This window comes from Coregonus lavaretus (genome assembly GCF_964263955.1).
Source record: "Coregonus lavaretus genome assembly, chromosome: 28".
Lineage (NCBI taxonomy): Eukaryota > Metazoa > Chordata > Actinopteri > Salmoniformes > Salmonidae > Coregonus > Coregonus lavaretus.
The window spans coordinates 12,934,283-12,959,001 of record NC_140015.1 but is presented as its reverse complement, the minus strand read 5'-3'; the positions used below and the strand labels follow the sequence as shown (position 1 = coordinate 12,959,001).

Genomic DNA, 24,719 nt, shown 5'->3' with positions numbered 1-24,719 from the left:
ATATGTATGGTAATGTAACACCTTGTCTCTCTTCATCTGTTTAGTAAAGTATTAAAGTAAGGGCAGATGTTCCAGCTCCCTGACTGACTGACTCTCTCCGTTCTCATTCTCTGAACAGGAAATCGTTTTTTCTAATCCAGCTGTCTTGACTTCCTAATTCACAGTGAATTAATTTCCTCTGTAGCAATCACTGGGAGAACAGCTTGGAATATCACTGTCACGATCGTTTACGGACGAGAAGGACCAAGGCGCAGCGTGATATGCATTCATATTTATTTACGTACTGAACACACGACAAAACAACAAACGAAACGTGAAGTCCAAGGTAGACAAATAACATACCTCACACGGAACAAGATCCCACAACTAACAGGTGCCAAAAGGCTGCCTAAGTATGGTCCCCAATCAGAGACAACGATCTACAGCTGCCTCTGATTGGGAACCACCCCGGCCAACATAGATCTACACATAATAGATCTAACAATGAACAAACACAACACGGAATATACACATCCTGACTCAACAAATAAACGTCCCTTGAGTCAGGGCGTGACAATCACAAACAGAAAGGACACGATCTCCTCGTATAGGAATTGGAAGCCAAAGAGCTGTAAGACAGACCTGGACCTGGGGGCACTTCAAGAGGTGGTCCTCCTTCCCCCTCCAAGTCTCCTAGGTGCTTCTATCAAAAGTATTTCTCAGGTAGAAATGTCTGATTCCTGGACATGTTTTACAAGGTTTTACACAATTAAAAGAATGAAAGTAAACTCTCTATGTGCCTTCTCTCAGCTCTAGCATACAGTACACTGATATTCCAACACACAAACCCAACCAAGGCTGGCGGTACTCTTAGTTGTGAAGGACCACATCCAGCTGGGTGGAGAATGCATTATTGCGTTTTGCTGCAATTGCAATTGGGCTTCTTTGCTTGTCTCTATACATATTTGTGTCTTTGTGTATCGTTTTTTCTTTTTTTTTGCAGACCACATCCATTGGTATTGCTGTCTGTGTATAATAAATCCAGTCAGAATGCCACTGGGCTGAGTGCCTGTGCGTGAGAATGATTTGGGTGACGTAGCCAAAGTCTTTTTCATCTTTAGGAGAAGTAATAAAGATGAAACACGAGGGTTGCGGTCTGGACGGTCTGGCGGTCTTTGAAGAGAAGGCCAAGGTAAAGATGAGACAACTGAGGCCTGACTAAAGCATAGGGCTGCTACTGTGTGTGTTTGTGTACGTACATGTTTGCAAGGGTGTGGCTTGTGGAAGTGTGTGTGGCCCTGTGTCTGTGCTGCAGATATCTATCTGGTTTGAATTCTTGCTACTGTGTTGGTCAGCCTTTGCTAACCGGACACATTATCTGATAAGAGTAATATCCCTCAATGTGTCTATTCTATCAGACAGTAATGTACTTTCTTGAATAACAGAGGATAGTATTGTACAGTTTGAGATTAGATGGAGGTCTTTTCGGGGCCATTAGTGAGTTCACTGGGGTTGAACTATGATGCATCATCACCACGCTATCTTAAACCTCCATAACCAGTGCTTCCTATTGTTGTAGTCCTGCAGTCAAATGACCAAATCACCCTCTAGTGGCCTCATGGGTGGAATTTTATTCATATGTTTCATAATTTCATATTTAATAAAACAGATTTATTTTTCTATGTCAAATCAAATGAAATTGTATTTGTCAAATGCGCCAAATACAACAGGTGTAGACCTCAAAGTGAAATAGTTTCTTACAAGCCCTTAACCAACAATGCCGTTTTAAGAAAAATAAGTGTTAAGAAAAAAAAAATACGTTTAACATTTTAAAATAAATAATAATAATTCAAGTTTTGTTATATTTCAGTCTTCTGTGATGTATATAAAGTGTAATATTGGAATGGAAACTCAAAATTGAATACATTTAAACTCAATATCTGACATGGTACAGGTGTCTTCTTTTTTTGTAAGCCCATAACCATGTGTGTGAGATGTATACTTCTATTTCAAAGTAGATTTGTTTAAGACTATCAAGAAACACTGTGTGACCCTGATTTAGCCCACTGCAGTAAAAGGTTAATAGTTGCTCTTGATCAACGTGATTTCAGGGCAATTTGTATTATTCTGTATGTAAGTCTGTAACATGCCATTTAGTATGATATGTTTACGTTACGTTAGGTTACATTATGAATGGAATAGCGGTCGTACAATATCATACGAATTATAGGACATACAGTATCATACGTCTTACCTGGTCGTACAATAACATATACATTGGATTACACAAATTATTATACATCTTCGAGGACGTATAGTATTATACTTATTTCGCCATAACAACAAAGTAGAATTATGGGGAGAATTTACGTTGGCGATTAGCGAAACTATTGACAAAGGTTAAGATCATTTACGTAAAAGGTTAGGAAAACTAATACGACAAAGGTTAGGTGAATTTATGTAGCAGGTTAGGTGAATTGGGTTACGTTTAGAATAGGAGTTAGGGGAAGGATTAGCTAAAATGATACAGTTGTCCCCAATGAGACATGAACACGCAACCTTTGGATTGCTTGACGGTTGCGGATTACGCCCACCCATCTTCCCAGACCAACCTCCCTACTTTTGTTTCTGTCTAAAGTAACTAGACCATTAGTAGGTATCATACATCTTGGAGGTGCTCAGAAATACATAAAGTATGTTTCGTATGGTTCTGAGGCCAGGCTGTCTTGATAGACCACTGACATGGATTCGAACTTGATGGAAAGACTTCCAGTCTTGTACTTACTTGAGCATTATTAATTTATGGCTCCAGTACTGGTTAAGTGAATCTAAAGAATGTACACATAAGCCTGGAGGTTGAATTTTAAAGTCACTGTACATTTAACATCCTTAATATGTAATGTTTTGAGCTCATATATGATAGGTGTTATATATACTGTATGTGTGTGTTGACCAACGACGTAGGTTACCTTGGTGTCACCTCTGATCTCTGTCTTACCTCTGACTGACACATGGGTCATGTGTCACAGGTGAAGAACCAGGATGAAGCTTGTTTCACGCCTCATTGACCATTTGGCTGATTTATTGCTCTTTCTGTCATTCGCTCGCTTTTTCTCTCCCCTTCTCCATTTTTTCCTGTTAAATTGGGGTCATGAGACTGTCTGCCAGGGTAGTGTTGTGGTCTGAGAGCCAGGAAAAAGAAAAGGTACTTAGATAGGTGGTGAACTGACTGACTGCACACAGTGCAGCTGCAGTACGTGCACAACAGAGAACAGCAGGGCTGAGCCAGTGCAGCGAGCCTGAAATAGGTTAGAGGGCAGTGTAGGTTATGGTGGTCACATGTCTGTTTGCACCCTTCCTCCATCACCACGTCCGCCAGGCACTAAACACAGGACCTTGACTGATTCTAGACTAGGTTGGGATGTTGTAGGACTCAGTTGTTGTGTGTCTGTTTGGGGGAGATGGGGATAGTGGGAGAGCAGAAACAAGGAGGGAGACTTGAGGGAGACGTGAAGGGAGAGCGTGAGACGGTGGAAGGAGATCCAGACAGAAATCAAGATAATATGTGAATGTTTTGTTTGGAGCATCTGCACAGCAACATAATGTGTTGTCCTGCTGTTCTGCTTGTTCCTGGTCCAACCAGAGGCTCCTCCTAACCCATACCTCTCAGCCCCTCAGCAGGCTCCTCCTAACCCATACCTCTCAGCCCCTCAGCAGTTTCCTCCTAACCCATACCCCTCAGCCCCTCAGCAGGCTCCTCCTAACCCATACCTCTCAGCCCCTCAGCAGGCTCCTCCTAACCCATACCTCTCAGCAGGCTCCTCCTAACCCATACCTCTCAGCAGGCTCCTCCTAACCCATACCTCTCAGCCCCTCAGCAGGCTCCTCCTAACCCATACCTCTCAGCAGGCTCCTCCTAACCCATACCTCTCAGCCCCTCAGCAGGCTCCTCCTAACCCATACCTCTCAGCAGGCTCCTCCTAACCCATACCCCTCTGCCCCTCAGCAGGCTCCTCCTAACCCATACCCCTCAGCCCCTCAGCAGGCTCCTCCTAACCATACCTCTCAGCAGGCTCCTCCTAACCCATACCCCTCAGCAGGCTCCTCCTAACCATACCTCTCAGCAGGCTCCTCCTAACCCATACCTCTCAGCAGGCTCCTCCTAACCCATACCCCTCTGCCTCTCAGCAGGCTCCTCCTAACCCATACCCCTCTGCCCCTCAGCAGGCTCCTCCTAACCCATACCCCTCTGCCCCTCAGCAGGCTCCTCCTAACCCATACCCCTCTGCCCCTCAGCAGGCTCCTCCTAACCCATACCCCTCTGCCCCTCAGCAGGCTCCTCCTAACCCATACCCCTCTGCCCCTCAGCAGGCTCCTCCTAACCCATACCCCTCTGCCCCTCAGCAGGCTCCTCCTAACCCATACCCCTCTGCCCCTCAGCAGGCTCCTCCTAACCCATACCCCTCTGCCCCTCAGCAGGCTCCTCCTAACCCATACCCCTCTGCCCCTCAGCAGACTCCTCCTAACCCATACCCCTCTGCCCCTCAGCAGGCTCCTCCTAACCCATACCCCTCTGCCCCTCAGCAGGCTCCTCCTAACCCATACCCCTCAGCCCCTCAGCAGGCTCCTCCTAACCCATACCCCTCTGCCCCTCAGCAGGCTCCTCCTAACCCATACCCCTCTGCCCCTCAGCAGACTCCTCCTAACCCATACCTCTCAGCCCCTCAGCAGGCTTCTCCTAACCCATACCCCTCTGCCCCTCAGCAGGCTCCTCCTAACCCATACCCCTCTGCCCCTCAGCAGGCTCCTCCTAACCCATACCCCTCTGCCCCTCAGCAGACTCCTCCTAACCCATACCCCTCAGCCCCTCAGCAGGCTCCTCCTAACCCATACCCCTCTGCCCCTCAGCAGGCTCCTCCTAACCCATACCCCTCTGCCCCTCAGCAGGCTCCTCCTAACCCATACCCCTCTGCCCCTCAGCAGACTCCTCCTAACCCATACCCCTCTGCCCCTCAGCAGGCTCCTCCTAACCCATACCCCTCAGCCCCTCAGTAGTCTCTGGGTATACGTGGGTCTGGACAGGTATGACCCCCTCATGACCTCACCATCACTCTTGTCCTGCCACCCAGGTTTACCTGATAAGATGTTGATCATAAACAGCTTGATATGAAGCATTAGCCTACTAACTGTTGTTGGTGACATATAAATTCAACGTGTTTGACAAGATAGGCAATATGTGTGGGAGTGTGGTGCAACGGCAGCTGTGCGGTTTCCCAACACACATTGCCCGGAGCGGCTAGGGATCAAATCCCATCCCCTCCACCAATTTCATGCTGTCCTCTTCCCTCCATCACTTATTTCAATGTGTCCCATTTCCTTTCAAAAACGGATAAATGCATGAGGGGGACGGAGCTCCCATCCTCCTTTAAACAGTCAAAATAAAGTTAATATGTATGCTATGCACTATGATTTTTGGAATGCCATTGAGGTGCTAAGGTTTGTGGGAGCTCTCCATCAGTGAACAGCATCATGAAGTGCTTTGGTAATCAGATTTTGTCAATGTTGTGGTCCCTTTGAAAAAAGACGACTTCCACAGTAGCACGCAAGGTTATACTCACTTCCTCTTTCTCTTTCTCTTTCTCTCTCCCTCTCTCTCAGGTTTGGGGTGCTCCTCTACATAATATCCTGCTATTACATGGTAGCAAGACCTGAAGACAAGAGGTAAGCAGGGTGACCTTCTCCTTTCAATTTTAACACTGTGTAGATCTCTCATTGGGTCAACTAGCAGAGTGCACTCTATCTGTGATCTAGTGATGTGTGTCAGTTAATGCCGTTATAAGTGGGTGGCTCACAAAAGAGTCTCAAGATTCACTTCAATGATAAAGAGTGAAGAAGAATGCTGAAGAAGAAAAAACAAAAAGGGAGCAACTTTCACTTCTCCTCAGGTCTCAATGTGCCACTATGTTTGGCGGTTGTGGGAAGGTAAGTACTAGACCGAGGGGAACTTTCTCATCCCTCTGGTGGAGTTGACAACTAAGGTGCTAATGGTGGGAACCAGGTGCCTGGTAAGGTCACAAAGGCCGATGAATTCTGTCAGTCTGTCTGTCAGTCACCCACCGCTAGACAGAGTTCGCTTACTGGCAACACCCAGCAACCACAGACACAGATACAGAGCAGCTCCTATGATGATTGACGTGTGTGTGTGTGTGTATATAGTAGTGTGTTGATGATGACTGATCATCGTGTGTGTGTGTGAATGTGTGTGTGTGCGTGCGTGTGTGTACAGTAGTGTGTCATTGTGTGTGTTTATGTGTCAGGGTTGTGTGGTTGTGGGCATGGGGTGGTACAGACTGGCAGTCCTACACAACAGGAGAACATGTCAGGAAGAGGCTGGTACAGCACTGTAGAACAGGCTCACAGCTCTTCCTGTATGGTTCCTCTTCCGATTGGCTGACAGTAGTCTGCTCATAGCCACCTGCTGGGCCACACACAGAGCAAGATGACTGACGGAGGTCATTCTGTTACATTTAAATCTACCTCCTAGCTAATGCCACTCCAGCTCAGAACGCACTCAAATCTTCTGTCATGCTTTTTTTTTTAGCAACCGTACAGGTGTAGAATCTTAATTTGACCTATAATGCCACAGCAAAATAATCCTGCAGCAACAGGATTTGAACGTTTAGTCCACAATGTTGCTTGATCAGTGGTTAGGCTATTAGCTGGCCAAAATTAGGTTACATGAAAAGTGCAATACTGTTGATATAACCGTGTGTTAGTGCAGGTTTTCAGTGAATTTATGTAAATCATGAAGCTCAAATTCTCAGCAACAAAAGAGTGATTAAATTAAGATCCTAAACCTGCATGTAGAAGTTTATTGAGGAGGTTAAGGACACTATATAAAGAGCTTTCGTTCCCTTCTACATTGTGTCCTCGTATACAAAACATACTGAGACAGAGACATTACTGACACACTCTCTCTCTCTCTCAGAGCTAAGGGACCTGTATTGTCTATTGTTGACCTCACAGACCTTAGTCCAATAAATATGTCCAATATGTTCAAATATTTGAGCTGCACATAATTTAGGCTACTTGGCCTTGTACAATTGAGCCAATGACGTAGTGCAAACCCCAAGCGAAGGAGGTCTGCTGACTTTGCTCCAAGCGAAGGAAGTCTGCTGACTTTGCTCCAAGCGAAGGAAGTCTGCTGACTTTGCTCCAAGCGAAGAAGGTATTTGACATGTGTATTTAATCCAGATCCGCTCCCTCATGCAGCTGTTGACTCAACACAGAGCAGAATGTTTGGACTCTCAACTCCTCCAGAGCGAAACAAACTGCCCAACTACAGCTGTCAAACACAACCAGTCCAACTGCTCTGTGGCCGTGTCAGTCAGATACATCATCTGTCTCAAAGAAGCTTCTTTCACTTTTAGTCAACTCAAACTGATGCTCTCCTCTTTTGATTGAAAACCTTCTGAACATTTTCCATGTCACTTCAGATCTGCTCATCCTACTCTCTAATTTCTCTCTTTCCCCTCTCTTCAAATCTGCTCCACACATCCCCCTTCTCTTCTCTTCTCTTCTCTTCTCTTCTCTTCTCTTCTCTTCTCTTCTCTTCTCTTCTCTTCTCTTCTCTTCTCTTCTCTTCTCTTCTCTTCTCTTCTCTTCTCTTCTCTTCTCTTCTCTTCTCTTCTCTTCTCTTCTCTTCTCTTCTCTTCTCTTCTCTTCTCTTCTCTTCTCTCTCTCTCTCTCTCCTCTCCTCTCTCCCCCCCCCCCCCCCCCCCCCCCCCCCCCCCCCCCCCCCCCTCTCTCTCTCTCTCTCCCCTCTCTCTCTCTCTCTCTCTCTCTCTCTCTCTCTCTCTCTCTCTCTCTCTCTCTCTCTCTCTCTCTCTCTCTCTCTCTCTCTCTCTCTCTCTCTCTCTCTCTCTCTCTCTCTCTCTCTCTATCTATCTCTATCTCTCTCTCCCTCCCACCCTGCCTCCCCCCAGGGTGTGCAAGATGGCAGTGTGGATCCAGGCCCAGCAGCTCCAGGGGGATGCACTACACCAGATGCAGTCTCTCTATGGACAGCACTTCCCCATCGAGGTGCGCCACTACCTGTCCCAGTGGCTTGAGGGCCAACTCTGGTGAGTGCAGCACAAAGCACACCACTCTACCTGACAGAAAGACATGCCTCACCCGATAACCCTCACATTCGGTTCAATCACAGTCACAGTAGTAGCAGTGGCCATCGAGGTGTAGTAGCCTGAGAGCAATGTATAGTAGCAAGTGTGTAAAGTCACTGTCCCTGTGTATGTGCTTGAGTGAAGGTGTGTGTGTTAGGGAATGCATCGGGGATTTGTGGCTGTCTGTTCTGCATGTATGTACATACAGGATATCTCTGAGCATTCTATATGTCCCTATGCCAGGGATGTGATCGATCTGGAGAACCCCCAGGAAGAGTTTAAGGCCAAGCGTCTGCTGGACAGCCTGATCCAGGAGCTGCAGAACAAGGCTGAGCATCAGGTGGGAGAGGACGGCTTCCTGCTCAAGATCAAACTGGGACACTACGCCAGCCAGCTCAAGGTGAGACAGATTGAACCAGTACAGTAGACCAAGGGCCCTCACGAACCTCCACAGAAAGCTAGCTAGAGAAAGGTGAGACAGATGGGCAGTACCGGTATGAAGGTGAGAGATACTGTGCACAGATACCCAGTGTATGTGAGCAGAGCACAAAGCCAGTGCCCTCACAAAAACCTCCACACCTAACTAGCTAGCTGAACAGTGTTAATAAAGCCAGGCTAAAAAACTCACAATGTTATGAGAACCTTACAGCCAACTGTACCAGCCAAATCGTGGTGATTATTATTTCAATTATACTGATACCAAACCTCAGCTAAATGTTAGTTATCACAGCCTCATTGGCAAAAGGGTCATATCCATAAACCCCAACCCAACAGTATGTGAGAACAGCCTGCTCTGGTCAGTGTGTCTATATGAAGAAAAACAAAGGGTGGACAATACTGGGCTACGGTAACCAGGCAGTGTTGCCTTTTATGATTGAGCTTTTCACTCAGGGATCTCAGTGTGTTTGTATTCACCCTTATGGACAGGTTTCAGAGGAACAAGCTGTCTCCTATCACCTTCCACGGTGGGAGAAGGAGGCATCTTGTCAACACAACACTCTGTAGGCCTACAATGCAGTCTTTCAACCCCGCATGGTGCCTTGGTGTGTGTATGCGTGCATGAGAGAGGAATTTAGACCACTGTTTCCCAACTCCAGTCCTCCAGTACCCCCAACAGCACAACTGTTTATTGTAGCCCCGGACAAGCACATCTGATTCAACTTGTCAATTAATCATCAAGCCTTCGATGAGTTGAATGAGGTGTTTTTGTCTGGGGCTACAACAAAATGTGTGCTTTTGGGAGTACTTGAGGACCGGAGTTTAGAGAGAGAGAAAAGAGAGAAAGGAAGAGAAATGTAGCCAGTGGATGTGAGACCAAGTCATCTGCACTTGAGAGAAGGATCTCATTAGTCTAATTGGGTTTAGGCAGGCTCAGGGAGTGGGCTTTAGAGCGTTAGCGTGCCACGGAGCGGAAGCGGGCTAAATTGGTCAGTGTCGTGTGCAGGGCCGTACTGCCAGTCAGTGGCTAACACAGCTAACAGGCCTAACAAGGCAGCACATGTGGTCCTTGTCTTTCAGAGCACGTATGACCGCTGTCCTCTGGAGCTGGTGAGATGCATCAAACACATCCTGTACACGGAGCAGAGGCTAGTTCGAGAGGCCTCTAATGTGAGTATGAATCACACACTCTCCAACTTCCATTCCTACTCCCACCCACCTGGGAAGCTTGTTTCACAGGGATGCATATAAAATACACCTGTTGCTCTTATGCACACACACACACACACACACACACACAAACACACACACACACACACACACACACACACACACACACACACACACACAGAAATAATATGGAAATACCCACACACCTTCTATAGACATTGCAGACACCCAAACTGTGTAAACACCACACAGAGATGTTTAACATAACACGGCCAATTGCATGACATTATGGAAATCACAGCCATTGGGGGCCACTTTGCTGCCTCTCTGCCGACATCAAAGGGCGTTTACTCTCAATTTTCCCTCAGACATACATAAACCTGTTAACAACCACATAAATACATAAATACACACAATGCACGCACACACACACACACACATAGCACAAACCTTCACACACACACCTAGTCAGAGAACCTACACAGACACAACCCATATGGCTCGCTGAAAGCTCAACTTTGAATTTCTCATTAATCAGCAATGCTGTAGGCCTGGTGTGGAGGTGAAGAAATGAGATGTTTTATAACAAGGGTTATAAAACCATAAGCCGGTGGTCCATAAAACATTTGAATATCAATAAACCCAGTGTTCAATTGATTTCCAGTCCTGCCAGGCTTCTCCTATCACAGGATTGCACATTCTACGTGATTGCATTCCCTCCTGTTTATTCAGACTGTCTTCACAGTGCTCACGTCCCCAGCTTTAACAAGCCATGGGCTGTGTCTGCCCACGATAAGGAAATGCATGTTCAGTCAGTGGTGATCACTGCTGGTTATGGTCATTAGGGATTACTGTTGAATAACACGAGCAGGGGTCATTGAGTTTGTGTTAAAGAGGCACAGGGCGATTTCAGGTTCTGTCAGTTTATGTGTCTTTCTACTCCATGTAATGATGATGAGTTCCTGCAAATCGTCAAAGCCAGCATTGTTTACCTGCACAGCCCTCTCACCTCTCTCTCCTCTCTCTGATTGGCAGTCGAGCTCCCCAGTGGGCGGGATGATGGACAGCATGTCCCAGAAATACCAGCAGATCAACCAGGTGTTCGAGGAGCTGCGCCTGCTGACCCAGGACACAGAGAACGACCTGAGAAAGCTCCAGCACAACCAGGAGTACTTCATCATCCAGTACCAGGAGAGCCTCCGCATCCAGGGTGAGTCAGCCTTGCCCTGGTCCCCCTCCTAGCCACAACACCCTGGGTCATCAACCCCAGCAGCCCTCACCTTTATAGGGTAGAATGACGTGTGGGTTTGTAGGTGAGTGAGTGGGTGTCAGTGTGTGTGTGTTGTCTGCAAAGTAAAAGAAAGGTGTGTTTATGTGAAATTTGCTGACCTCCCCGTCTCTCTTGTCCTGTCCTTCCCCAATCACTCTCCTCTCCCTCTCCCTCTCTTTGCCCCCATGCAGCCCAGTTGACCAGCCTGGCCACACTGCCCCCTGCTGACAGACAGCTGAGGGAGCCCACCTTACTGAGCAAGAGAGCCACCGTGGAGGCCTGGCTCACCCGGGAGGCCAACACACTACAGAAATACAGACTGGTACACTACTTTTTATACTGCATACACACACGTACTGAAACACACACACACACACACACACACACACACACGTACACACACACACACACACTACATGATTACAAACTGGTAGTGAACTGCAGTATAATTATATTTGTCATTATTTAAAGCTATGAAGACAGGAGAGGAAAGTAGGCTCAGAAATCTGGAGGGATCTCATGCCTTCAGGATATAAAAGCTGGGGATGTATATTGATTGGAAAATATGTATGACATGCTAATATATGGGTACATTCTTATCGGTGTGTGTGCGTGCGTGCGTACGTGTATGTGTACCTGCCTGCGTGTGTGTGTGCCTACCTACCTGTGTCCCTAGGACCTGGCAGAGAAGCACCAGAAGAGCCTACAGCTGCTGAGGAAGCAGCAGACCATCATCCTGGATGACGAGCTGATCCACTGGAAGAGACGGCAACAGCTGGCCGGCAACGGGGGTCCTCCGGAGGGGGGGCTGGACATCCTGCAGTCCTGGTGAGACCCCCTCTATCACCCTCTACCCCTCACAGAGATCGCATATGTCTATGATTGATCAAAGGGCAGGGGCCACCAAGTTAACAAGCTGACTATTGGATACTGCTGGGTTTACATGGGGTGTAGTTGGGAAGATTACTGTAGTCTAGGTTGAAGATGACAAAGGTTAAGACAATGGGATTCTAATATCCCATAACTCTTTGCAACAATGGGGAAGAATTTTAAACAATGGGACTAGCAATGTGAGCGAAAAGGACTAAAAGTGAATGTTAGCAGTACAGAAAGTTTGCCATCAAAGTAGAAAATAAACACAATCGTAGTGAATTTCAGCTAACTACTCAGCAAAAACATAGCATGACTGTTTTCCTGTCATTTAAGCGTTTTTCAAATGATCTACAACCACTTTATTACTTGTTTTTCCCGAATGCTGGTCACGTTTTCAATGCTAATCCTGTAGAATCCGCAACGGTCCAATGATTGTGTTTATTTTTTAACGCTCCAGCATTGAATTATTACCTTGTCTTAACCTGTATATTTTTGCCCTAGACTGTAGTCTGTCTGGTTGTCTGAGCTTGTAGGAGTCTGAACTCTGAACTTTGAGTTGTGTGATCTTAATTTGCCCAGTTTGAGAACCTTATTTCAAATGTGTGTGTGTGTGTATGTGTGTCTCTGTGTGTGTGTGTATATTTCCCTCTGTGTGCGTGAGTGTGTGTGTGTGTGTGTGTGTGTGTGTGTGTGTGTGTGTGTGTGTGTGTGTGTGTGTGTGTGCGTGTGCGTGTGTGTGTGTGTGCATGCTCACGTGTGTGTGTATGACTCAGGTGTGAGAAGTTGGCAGAGACTATCTGGCAGAACAGGCAGCAGATCAGGAGAGCAGAACACCTGAGACAACAGCTGCCCATCCCTGGCCCCATCGAGGAGCTACTGAACGACCTCAACAGCACCATCACAGACATCATCTCAGCACTGGTCACCAGGTGTGTGTGTGTGCGCGTTTGCATTCGTGTGTGTTTGTGTGTGTGTGTGAGTGGCTTTGAACTGGAATGTGGGTGTGTGTAAATGTGAACCTCTTATGGAGTCACTTATCTTCAGTGTGTGTGCTACTCAGCAGTCATGTTTACACCCCCCCATCTCCTCTGCGTGATGGGACTGAATGGAGAACAACTGAACTGTGTTATTCAGTGTGAACCCTTATACAAGCCCTATCCTACTGACACAACCCCTGACTCCTTATGTGGTCAATAGAGTGCGAGATTACATTTATTACCAGAATTATATTAGAAATGACTCACCACCGCACATCACAGGAGCCCAGTTTTGTGCCTCTGTGGAGCAGCAAAGCTTGTGTGTGTGTATGTGTTTGACTCTGTGCTGAGGCCAAGCTTGGTTGTTCCGGGGCAGGGGTTAGCAAGCTGCTGATAGTTCCTCCACCAGCCCAGCCCAGCTCTGCTCCCAACCCCTGCTGAACCTGCCAATGAACACACAAACACAACCCCAGTCAGCCTGCATTTACCCTCAACCCTACAAGGAGGGAGAGATGGAGGGAGGAGAGAGGGAGGCCTGCTATAGATCCGAGAGGAGAAGGAAAACAGGAGAGAGAGTTTCAAAGACATTAAGTGAAAGAAAGAAGGGGGTCAGCGATGGAGGCAAAAGGGAAATTAAAGAGGGTCGATACGAGAGCTAAAGTGACAAAAAGTGTTTGAGACTAGAGATGAAGAGTCTACAATAATGGGGAGAGGGGGAGAAAGTCACATCGGCTCAGAAAGTTAGCTTGTGTTCAATGGTAGAGTGTTGTAGCCCTGTGGGCACTGTCTGTCAGCCCGTATCAGTCCGCCAGCCTCACTGACTGGATCAGGAAGTCTTCTGAGTGCACCCAGAACCCTCTGCTCTCTCCCTATCCCCGCTGTGGTCCCCACAGAGACCCATTATGCACTGAGAAGCTGTGTCATTGTCAGAACGATGTCCGTTATGCCACAGACGGGGGAGCGTTGAGAGCGTAACACTCCTTTTAAAGTCCATACTACTGCCCTGGTGTTTCCTCTCCTCTAAACTCGCTCTTTCCTGCTCTCCAGCGAAACCACACCCACATCCTCTCTACTGTTCCCCCTAAACCTCTAGCAGGCGCCTGGGAGGGAGGCTAGGGGGGAGGGAGGGTATCTCATCACTGCCTGCTCACAGAGTTGAGAATATTGAGTATTGTCAGCCAAGCCTAAAACACAAGCAGCGTTCTCTACTCAAAAGCCCTCTGTGCCTGAATGAATGAGTGTCACGCTGTCTGTGTGTGTTTATCGTTCGTCTGTCTGTGTGTGTTTATGTGTGGGAGCATCGAGAGCTGACAGCTTGCATACTGCATACTTTTCAAAAGCAGGTCAAATAGACTTAATAGGCAGTAGTGTGTGATGGGCAGAAATCCCTGTGGTGATCTGTTGGTTAAAGGGATAGCGCTAAATGTTTTCAATTAAGCCCTTTTCCTTCTACTAACCAAGAGTCAGATGAAATCATGGATACCATTTTTATGTCTCCGCGTGCAGTTTGAAGGAAGTTGAAGTTAGTTTCTGGAGTCATTACATTTACTCTGGGTAAGCTAAAATGTTGCACTATCCCTTTAAAGAAACCCTCTACACTTTCATCTGACTCTAATCTGTTTGTCCTGCCCCCTGTCCATTCTCTCTCTCGCTCTCGCTCTCGCTCTCGCTCTCTCTACCTCCAGCACCTTTATCATAGAGAAGCAGCCTCCCCAGGTGCTGAAGACCCAGACCAAGTTTGCCGCCACAGTGCGCCTCCTAGTGGGCGGGAAGCTCAATGTGCACATGAACCCCCCGCAGGTCAAGGCCACCATCATTAGTGAACAGCAGGCCAAGGCCCTGCTCAAGAACGAGAACACCAGGAAGTAAGTCACAGCATAGAGCCCCCTCATCACTGATATCTACTGTAGCTTTACTGCAACCTTAAGCATAACACAAGACTTAACCCTGTTTTCTTCAAACCTAGTCCATGGGATTCAGCTCAAGGGCTTGATGATTAGTTGTGTTAATGCTGGGATAGAAGAAAGATGTGCACACCCTCTGGGTCTCCAGAACACTTCTTCAGCCAGAGCTTTACAAACCCCACTCATGACCTACTGTAAACTCTGTAGTGCTTACTACAGTACAGGCCAGACACATGGCTGGAACTCAATCAATGCCACAGTGGAATCCATGGAGCAAGTGGAGATTCCACATTTAGATGATACTTTCGGGCGTTCCACATTCCATACACCTAATAGAACCCTAAAGTAGTTAGTGTATCAATGTTATCTCAATCACCATTTCCTTCCTAGTACTAAAATAATAGCTGTGTTAGCCTATCCCTAGCCCAGGGGCAAATCTGGGTGGCATATTGCAAGATTGTCAGCGTTGGCATCCTGAAAAAAACTTGTCTCACATAAATTGAAATTAGTCATTCCCCTTCATGTTCTGTGAAAGTTTCATGACTCTATCATTTAATAAATATTCTGAAGCATCTAACTCTCGTCCTCCTCCTCCTCCTCCTCCTCCTCCTCCTCCTCCTCCCTTCCCCCTCTCCCAGTGACAGCAGTGGAGAGATCCTTAACAACAACTGTGTGATGGAGTACCACCAGGCCACAGGAACACTCAGCGCCAACTTCAGGAACATGGTGAGGATGGATGGGACCAGGGTAGAGGATGGATGGGACCAGGGCAGAGGATGGATGGGACCAGGGCAGAGGATGGATGGGACCAGGGAGGCTCAAACTGTAATACCACACCTAGAGAAGATTCTCTTCAGAGACAAACCCCAGCTTAACTGGAGTCCAAGAAGCTTTTGGAGATTCTGCATGCTCATTTTGTGTTCATACTCATAATGATGTCATGTTACTCAGCACACAGTTTTCAGTTCCCTGGGGTCCTCCATGGATCATTTACATGTAAACTCTGGCTTAAATGGTTACTTCGGGATTTTGGCAATGAACTTGTGAATACCATTTTTATGTCTCTGTGTCCAGTATGAATGAAGATAAAGGTAGAATGCTAGTAAATACGCATTGGCTTGCGAAACTATCTCTAACTTCCTTCATACTGGACACAGAGACATGGTATCCATAAGTTCATCTGACTCTGGGGAAGTATGACCTCATTGCCAAAATCCCGAAGTATCCCTTTCAATCTGCTCATGGAATCAAAGGGAATCATGTATGTGTGTGTGATCAGAGAACAGCTCCTCAAAGTGAATAGACTAGAAGATGTTTGTGTGCTGTGCTGCTCTCCTCAACCCTCATGATCCTCCTCTGCGACCCCACCTCCTCTTTCATGTAGTCTTTGAAGAGGATCAAGCGCTCGGACCGGCGAGGGGCAGAGTCTGTGACAGAGGAGAAGTTTACCATTCTGTTTGAGTCCCAGTTCAGCGTCGGGGGTAATGAGCTGGTCTTTCAGGTTAAGGTAAGAACTGATAACCTGGTCCCAGATCTGTTTGTGCTGTATTGATAAGGCTTAAGAAGAGATGAGCAGAGTGGTGGACTAGCCCAAGATGAGCTGTTGGCTCTAGTCTAACCTAACGTCTCAGCGGCGTTTCTTTCTTTCTGGTCCTGACGAGAAATTTAAAAAATGTTGGGGGAGGTTCTGTTCTGCACTTTTGAACCAATGCAGTAAATGTGGAGGAGGAGTTAAGATGGAGTGTTGCCTTGTTAATGTCCAAAAGGGGAAGTCGGGTCACAAGCTCTCTTTCCATTTCTCCAGAAAACCAGATGCATCCAGTTGTCGTCGACCCGCAGAGGGTGGCTCCAGTCAATACACCTACAGTGAGGGAAAAAAGTATTTGATCCCCTGCTGATTTTGTACGTTTGCCCACTGACAAAGACATGATCAGTCTATAATTTTAATGGTACGTTTATTTGAACAGTGAGAGACAGAATAACAACAAAAAAATCCAGAAAAACGCATGTCAAAAATGTTATAAATTGATTTGCATTTTAATGAGGGAAATAAGTATTTGACCCCTCTGCAAAACATGACTTAGTACTTGGTGGCAAAACCCTTTCTTGTAGTTGGCCACCAGGTTTGCACACATCTCAGGAGGGATTTTGTTCCACTCCTCTTTGTAGATCTTCTCCAAGTCATTAAGGTTTCGAGGCTGACGTTTGGCAACTCGAACCTTCAGCTCCCTCCACAGATTTTCTATGTGATTAAGGTCTGGAGACTGGCTAGGCCACTCCAGGACCTTAATGTGCTTCTTCTTGAGCCACTCCTTGGTTGCCTTGGCCGTGTGTTTTGGGTCATTGTCATGCTGGAATACCCATCCACAACCCATTTTCAATGCCCTGGCTGAGGGAAGGAGGTTCTCACCCAAGATTTGACGGTACATGGCCCCGTCCATCGTCCCTTTGATGCGGTGAAGTTGTCCTGTCCCCTTAGCAGAAAAACACCCCCAAAGCATAATGTTTCCACCTCCATGTTTGACGGTGGGGATGGTGTTCTTGGGGTCATAGGCAGCATTCCTCCTCCTCCAAACACGGCGAGTTGAGTTGATGCCAAAGAGCTCGATTTTGGTCTCATCTGACCACAACACTTTCACCCAGTTCTCCTCTGAATCATTCAGATGTTCATTGGCAAACGTCAGACGACCCTGTATATGGCTTTCTTGAGCAGGGGGATCTTGCGGGCGCTGCAGGATTTCAGTCCTTCACGGCGTTGAGATCATTGACAATATCCTCCCGCGTAGTTCTGGGCTGATTCATCACCGTTCTCATGATCATTGCAACTCCACGAGGTGAGATCTTGCATGGAGCCCCAGGCCGAGGGAGATTGACAGTTATTTTGTGTTTCTTCCATTTGCGAATAATCGCACCAACTGTTGTCACCTTCTCACCAAGCTGCTTGGCGATGGTCTTGTAGCCCATTCCAGCCTTGTGTAGGTCTACAATCTTGTCCCTGACATCCTTGGAGAGCTCTTTGGTCTTGGCCATGGTGGAGAGTTTGGAATCTGATTGATTGATTGCTTCTGTGGACAGGTGTCTTTTATACAGGTAACGAGCTGAGATTAGGAGCACTAGGTAACAAGCTGAGATTAGGAGCACTCCCTTTAAGAGTGTGCTCCTAATCTCAGCTCGTTACCTGTATAAAAGACACCTGGGAGCCAGAAATCTTTCTCATTGAGAGGGGGTCAAATACTTATTTCCCTAATTAAAATGCAAATCAATTTATAACATTTTTGACATGCGTTTTTCTGGATTTTTTTGTTGTTATTCTGTCTCTCACTGTTCAAATAAACCTACCATTAAAATTATATCATTTAGTAGGCTGATCATTTCTTTGTCAGTGGGCAAACGTACAAAATCAGCAGGGGATCAAATACTTTTTCCCCTCACTGTATTCCTTACCCTGCTCCTTCAGTGAACATATTATGAGTAGTAATAATTCTGAAAGCTATGTCACACAAGAAAAATAACCTTGAGCTTACTCCTACACACATTGTCAATGGTACAGGAAACATATACAGTGCATTCGGAAAGTATTCAGACCCCTTTTGTTACGTTACAGACTTATTCTAAAATGGATTCAATAAATATAAATCCTCATCAATCTACACACAATACCCCATAATGACAACGTGAAAACTGGTTTTTAGAAATACCTTATTTACATGTATTCAGACCCTTTGCTATGAGACTCAAAATTGAGCTCAAGTGCATCCTGTTTCCATTGATCATCCTTGAGATGTATCTACAACTTGATTGGAGTCCACCTGTGGTAAATGTAATTGATTGGACATGATTTGGAAAGGCACACACCTGTCTATATAAGGTCCCACAGTTATCAGTGCATGTCAGAGCAAAAACCAAGCCAAGAGGTCGAAGGAATTGTCCATAGAGCTCCGAGACAGGATTGTGTCGAGGCACAGATCTGGGGAAGGGTACCAAAAAATTTATCCAGCATTGAAGGTCCCCAAGAACACAGTGGCCTCCATCATTCTTAAATGGAAGAAGTTTGTAACCACCAAGACTCTTCCTAGAGCTGGCCGCCTGGCCAAACTGAGCAATCTGGGGAGAAGGGCCTTGGTCAGGGAGGTGACCAAGAACCCGATGGTCAATCTGACAGAGCTCTAGAGTTCCTCTGTGGAGATGGGAGAACCTTCCAGAAGGACAACCATCTCTGCAGTACTCCACCAATCAGGCCTTTATGGTAGAGTGGCCAGACGGAAGCCACTCCTCTGTAAAAGGCACATGACAGCCTGCTTGGAGTTTGCCAAAAGGCACCTAAAGGTCTCTCGGACCATAAGAAACAAGATTATCTGGTCTGATGAATCCAAGATTGAACTCTTTGGCCTGAATGCCAAGCGTCACGTCTGGAGGAAACCTGGCACCATCCCTACGGTGAAGCATGGTGGTGGCAGCATCATGCTGTGGGGATGTTTTTCGGCGGCAGGGACTGGGAGAGCGGAGCAAAGTACAGAGAGATCCTTGATGAAAACCTGCTCCAGAGCGCTCAGGACCTCAGACTGGGGCGAAGGTTCACCTTCCAACAGGACAATGACCCTAAGCACACAGCCAAGACAATGCAGGAGTGGCTTCGGGACAAGTCTCTGAATGTCCTTGAGTGGCCCAGCCAGAGCCCGGACTTGAACCCGATCGAACATCTCTGGAGAGACCTGAAAATAGCTGTGCAGCGATGCTCCCCATCCAACCTGACAGAGCTTGAGAGGATCTGCAGAGAAGAATGGGAGAAACTCCCTAAATACAGGTGTGCCAAGCTTGTAGTGTCATACCCAATAAGACTCAAGGCTGTAATCGCTGACAAAGGTGCTTCAACAAAGTACTGAGTAAAGGGTCTGAATACTTATGTAAATGTGATATTTTAGTTTCTTATTAATATTAAATCTGCAAAATTTTCTAAGAACCTGTTTTTGCTTTATCATTATGGGTTATTGTGTGTAGATTAATGAGGAAAAAAAACAATTTAATCAATTTTAGAATAAGGCTGTAACGTAACAAAATGTGGAAAAAGTCAAGGGCGCTGTATGCTCCCCTACTCCCAAAACACATTTGTTCATGTATTTCTCAGAATTATATGGATTGTTTAGTTGGAACACAAAGCGCTGTACAGTAGGCTAAAGTGAAAATATGTTTTACATGAGTTGCCTTCAGACGATATGTGATACACATGCACATCATTGTGTTTGTAATGACCCCTGACCTTTTTCTTCTCTCTCTCTCTGTCTCTCTCACTCTCACTCTCTCTCTCTCTCGCTCTCTCTCTCTCTCTGTCAGACGTTATCACTTCCTGTGGTGGTGATCGTCCACTGTAGCCAAGAGAATAACGCCACGGCAACGGTGCTGTGGGACAACGCTTTTGCCGAACCAGTAAGTTCAGTCTGATCATCACATTGTGTTGTGTGTGTTTGTGTGTATGTGTGTGTGATGATGTCTTTAATATTTTACATTGTTTTGTTTTTCTCTTGATGGACATTCTGGCATTTCCCTGGTCTTGTCTCCTCCTCCCCAGGGTCGGGTGCCCTTCATAGTGCCTGACAAGGTGCTGTGGCCCCAGCTGTGTGAGACCCTCAACATGAAGTACAAGGCGGAGGTGCAGAGTAACCGTGGCCTCTCAGAGGAGAACCTGGTCTTTCTGGCCCAGAAAGCCTTCAGTAGCTCCAGCATCAACCCTGATGACTACCGCGGCATGACCATGACCTGGTCCCAGTTCAACAGGGTAAGACCATGGCTGCGTCTCAAATGGCACCATATTCGCTATGTAGTGCACTACTTTTGACCAGAACCTTATGGGCCCTGATCAAAATGAGTGCACTATGTAGAGAATAGGGTGCCATGTGGGACACACCCCATGACTACTGACCAGTGGACTACAAAACCTGACCTCTGCATTAGGAAAAAGTGGTTGCAGAGTGGTGATATCATCTCTTTGATACTCAGAGGGAATCTATTGTAGAGTTTTTACCATCCCTGGTTTGTGTGTATATTATTTAGATGTGAGTATTTGCCACTGCAGACATAGTTTACATCTTTGGTGTTCCTTCACGTGTTTAGAGTAATGATTCCTCTATATCTGCATTCTATATCTGCTCTCCTCAGGCTGAGCGAGTCGCTAGTGTTATGTGTTTCTCTCTGAGGCTGCATCCCAAATGGCACCATATTCCCTATATAGTTCACTGGGCCTTGGTCAGAAGTAGTGGACTATGTAGGGAATAGGGTGCCATTTAGTCTGATTAGCTCTAGTCGGCTGGCCGTGAGGTCCTCAGGTCTGGTTAATGGGCCTGTTTGTCGAGACAGGAAGGGCTAATTCAGCCCCAGGCCTCATTGGCTCCCTCTAACCAGCCACTGATGACAGAGAGCACACTCACATTCAGACCTCATTCACCACAGAGCATCAGCCTCATTAGAGAGAGAGAGGGCCTAGAAACAGGAACAGGAACATGCACCTCAGAACTCACTCACTGATACACACACACACTTGCACACGTGTGTACACATGCGCGTGCACACACACACACACACACACACACACACACACACACACACATACACACACACACACACACACACACACGAGCACACACACATTAATACAATAACCCAGTGTACTCTCTGCATTGCTGCAACAGTCATACTGATCTGAACTGGATGGATGGATGGATGGATGGATGTAAGGGGGTCTGCTGAACCCTGGGGAACATCTCTCACTGACTGACTGTCTATTGTGATTGCTGCTCTACTCTACTCTGTATGTGTGAGGGGAGGTTAGTGCAATTAAAGACAGACAACAAATGGTTTATTGACTGTATCAAACCCAATCCCTCTACCCTACAGGAGAGTCTGCCTGGCAGGAATTTCACATTCTGGCAGTGGTTTGATGGGGTCATGGAACTCACGAAAAAACATCTCAAACCACACTGGAATGATGGGTAAATATAATTTTTTAAAGTCTATAATCCTATAATTTCTACTCCATAACAACCTGTGGAAATGAGGTTTGACTTGGATTGTGTGTTAGAACTACAGACGCCTGCTGCGTGCACCCACTACCCAAGTAGACAGGGAAATGGACAGAGAAAATGGCTCAACGCCCCTTTTTGTTGTCGTTTGAATGGCAGCTGTAATGTGCTTTCTTTAGTGAGTATTGATAGAGTGCACTTGGTGTATTTTCCTCTTAAGCCCCCCTGCTGTTGCAGCCTTACATTTTGATTGCTTTTTAAATCTCAACGAGCCTACCAAAAGGCCCTCCCTACCATGGACATGGCTTTACCATAGCAACCACAGGGGCCGGAGATATTTATCCATACCTGTAATGGGTCAAGAGGATAAAAAGATTGTAGGGGAAGGGGGCGGGGGTGGCATGACAATGTATGTAACAATGTATCTTTGTCTATCTCTCTCCTTCTGTCCTCCTTATGTCCTCCTTCTGTCCTCCTTCTGTCCTCCTTATGTCCTCCTTATGTCCTCCTTCTGTCCTCCTTCTGCCCTCCTTATGTCCTACTCCTGGGCTTTTTATTCTCTGTTCAAATGTCTGTCTGTGTTTTTCCTCTCTCTGTCTCTCCCCTTCTCTCGCTCTCTCTTCCTTCCTCCATTCTCTATGTGCAGGGCGATACTGGGCTTTGTGAACAAGCAGCAGGCCCAGGACATGTTGATGTCCAAACCCAACGGGACCTTCCTGCTCCGCTTCAGCGACTCTGAGATCGGAGGGATCACCATCGCCTGGGTGGCTGAGAATCCCAACAAACCAGGTACTGACAATCAACCAACCAACCAATCAATCGATCAATCAATTAATTATTTTGTCAGTTAGTCAGTTAGTCAATAAATTAATATTTGACGGAGAAGGTCTGTAATAATAGCCAAGTGGAACTATAATAAGTGTGTCTGTTTTCAGGGGAGAGGATGGTGTGGAACCTCATGCCCTACACAACCAAAGACTTCTCCATCCGCTCTCTGGCTGACCGCATCAGTGACCTCAACCACCTCCTGTTCCTCTACCCAGACAGACCCAAGGATGAGGTCTTTTCCAAATACTACACGCCACCCCTGTGTATGTACCTAACCTCTATTCATCTCTATAAAAATAAATGATGACATATAATTATACTGTAGTATCTCTTCTCTATATCTGTTGCAATTTGGTCAGATTGAGGCTGTACAACCACACTGAGGAACCTGTGAATGTGGACCATATCTGCAGTCTGAACATAATGATTCTCCCTGTCTCTCCTTCACTTGCCTTTCTCTCTTACAGCCAAAGCAGTGGATGGATACGTGAAACCGCAGATCAAACAAGTGGTACCAGAGTAAGTCTCTCTCTCTCTCCTTTTCTCTCTGTGGCAACAGGGCTGATTTAATCACCTAACAATGGGGCCTGAATGCAGATCAACCATTAGGTCTTCACTCCAGATGGAGGAACCAATTAGAGTCCAGTATCCGCGGGCCTGAGTGTGCCTCTGTCCCTCTCATCACTACACTTAGTAATGTTAGTCTGGGTAATGAGTTAGCAGGGTCCCTATTGTTACCAGGGGGCTGTGGGCCTCTCAGTGGGAGGGCTCCAGGGGATGCTGCCCAGCACCCTGCCTAACCTGCTACTGCTGCTCAAAGGGACTGGTCATTAATGAACCAGAGGAGGCAGAGGAGTAGCAGGAGGAGGGGGTGGTGGTGAGGGATGATGATGAAGGTTGCCCTGGTAACCCACAAAGCTAGCGTTTGGAGTGACGTTCTCTGACTGGTGTGCGTGCGTGTCTGTCTGTCTGTTTGTCTGGACCTGCAGGTTCACCACGGCCAATCTTGACCCAGCAGCAAACCCCACCTACATGGATCACGGAGCCTCCCCTACTGTCAGTCACCCTCAAACCTACGGCATATACCCACCTATGTGAGTATAGATTACATATGTGTGTGTGCATGTGTGTGTGTGAGGTGTGTGTGTCTGATGGCCTGTGTTACTAACCGGTCCCTGTGTTGTGGCAGGAGTGACTCCATGTTAGATGCGGACGGTGACTTTGACCTGGATGACACCATGGACGTGGCGCGACACGTTGAGGAGCTGCTGCGGCGACCGATGGAGAGCCAATGGAGCGGCCAGCAGTCGTGACCCTCAATCTCTGACCCCTGACACCAACAAAAGAACGTCGCCCCTTTCGACATTTCTGATGGTTTAATTCCATTCATTTCCTCCTGTTTTATTTCAGATAGCTATAATGTGAAATGTTAATAATGGTTGTGATTGTCTTTTTGTTTTTTCTTTTCAGCATGCAAACTGCATGTCAGTTACCTTTTTTTTTTTTTTACGACTATGTTACAATATTGTATGAAAAAAAGAAAGAAATGACATTCAATTCACGCATGTATTTTCGTTTTGTCATAATTCTAACAAAGATTTTTGAAGAGTACTCTCCACAACCGGTATGAAGTCATTTAAACAGTTGTATTGTTTTTATTTTTGATTAGTTATTTTATTATTGTGAATGGTTTATCAACAGTATTTTTTTCATTGAATCCACCCTCTGCCAAAAAAGAGAAACTTAAATGAATAATTTGTTGTTATTATTGACAACATCATTGGATTTGTTGCTAAGGGAAGTTTCAATCAGTAGTATAGTAAGTCTGACTCTGTACACACTAAACTCCAAGCAGAATGGCTCTCATTTCATTCTCAGAGCACACTGAGTATCTGTGTCACACACATACACGCACGCACACATACAAGGATGCATCACACACACGCACACACACACACTGTTGCATAATATACATAAGCTCCAACTGAAACTTGGGGAGTTTGGGCCCACTCACAGGGCTATTTGAGTTTCCTATATATTGCACACAGATGTAATGTAAATACAAGCATGTATCCAGCATGGCCTGAGAGTCCACTCAGGTCTCT

The 24,719-nt window shown here is 46.4% G+C and overlaps 1 protein-coding gene across 1 annotated transcript in view; it reads left to right on the top strand.

The window, feature by feature from the left end:
• Positions 1-24,479, top strand: part of LOC311103310 (signal transducer and activator of transcription 5B-like) — an 82,777-nt gene extending 58,298 nt beyond the window's left edge. Inside the window, exons 2-20 of the mRNA XM_084144850.1 lie at positions 5,638-5,700; positions 7,965-8,102; positions 8,385-8,541; positions 9,660-9,749; positions 10,785-10,959; positions 11,211-11,341; positions 11,696-11,847; positions 12,666-12,821; positions 14,555-14,734; positions 15,412-15,499; positions 16,158-16,280; positions 20,105-20,197; positions 20,340-20,546; positions 21,662-21,756; positions 22,433-22,575; positions 22,722-22,877; positions 23,082-23,133; positions 23,604-23,708; positions 23,804-24,479. Of these exons, the coding sequence (XP_084000976.1) occupies positions 5,675-5,700; positions 7,965-8,102; positions 8,385-8,541; positions 9,660-9,749; positions 10,785-10,959; positions 11,211-11,341; positions 11,696-11,847; positions 12,666-12,821; positions 14,555-14,734; positions 15,412-15,499; positions 16,158-16,280; positions 20,105-20,197; positions 20,340-20,546; positions 21,662-21,756; positions 22,433-22,575; positions 22,722-22,877; positions 23,082-23,133; positions 23,604-23,708; positions 23,804-23,927 (2,391 nt within the window). The 5' untranslated portion in view covers positions 5,638-5,674 and the 3' untranslated portion in view covers positions 23,928-24,479. The remainder of the gene's footprint in view (positions 1-5,637; positions 5,701-7,964; positions 8,103-8,384; positions 8,542-9,659; positions 9,750-10,784; positions 10,960-11,210; positions 11,342-11,695; positions 11,848-12,665; positions 12,822-14,554; positions 14,735-15,411; positions 15,500-16,157; positions 16,281-20,104; positions 20,198-20,339; positions 20,547-21,661; positions 21,757-22,432; positions 22,576-22,721; positions 22,878-23,081; positions 23,134-23,603; positions 23,709-23,803) is intronic.
• The last annotated feature ends 240 nt before the right edge of the window (positions 24,480-24,719 follow it).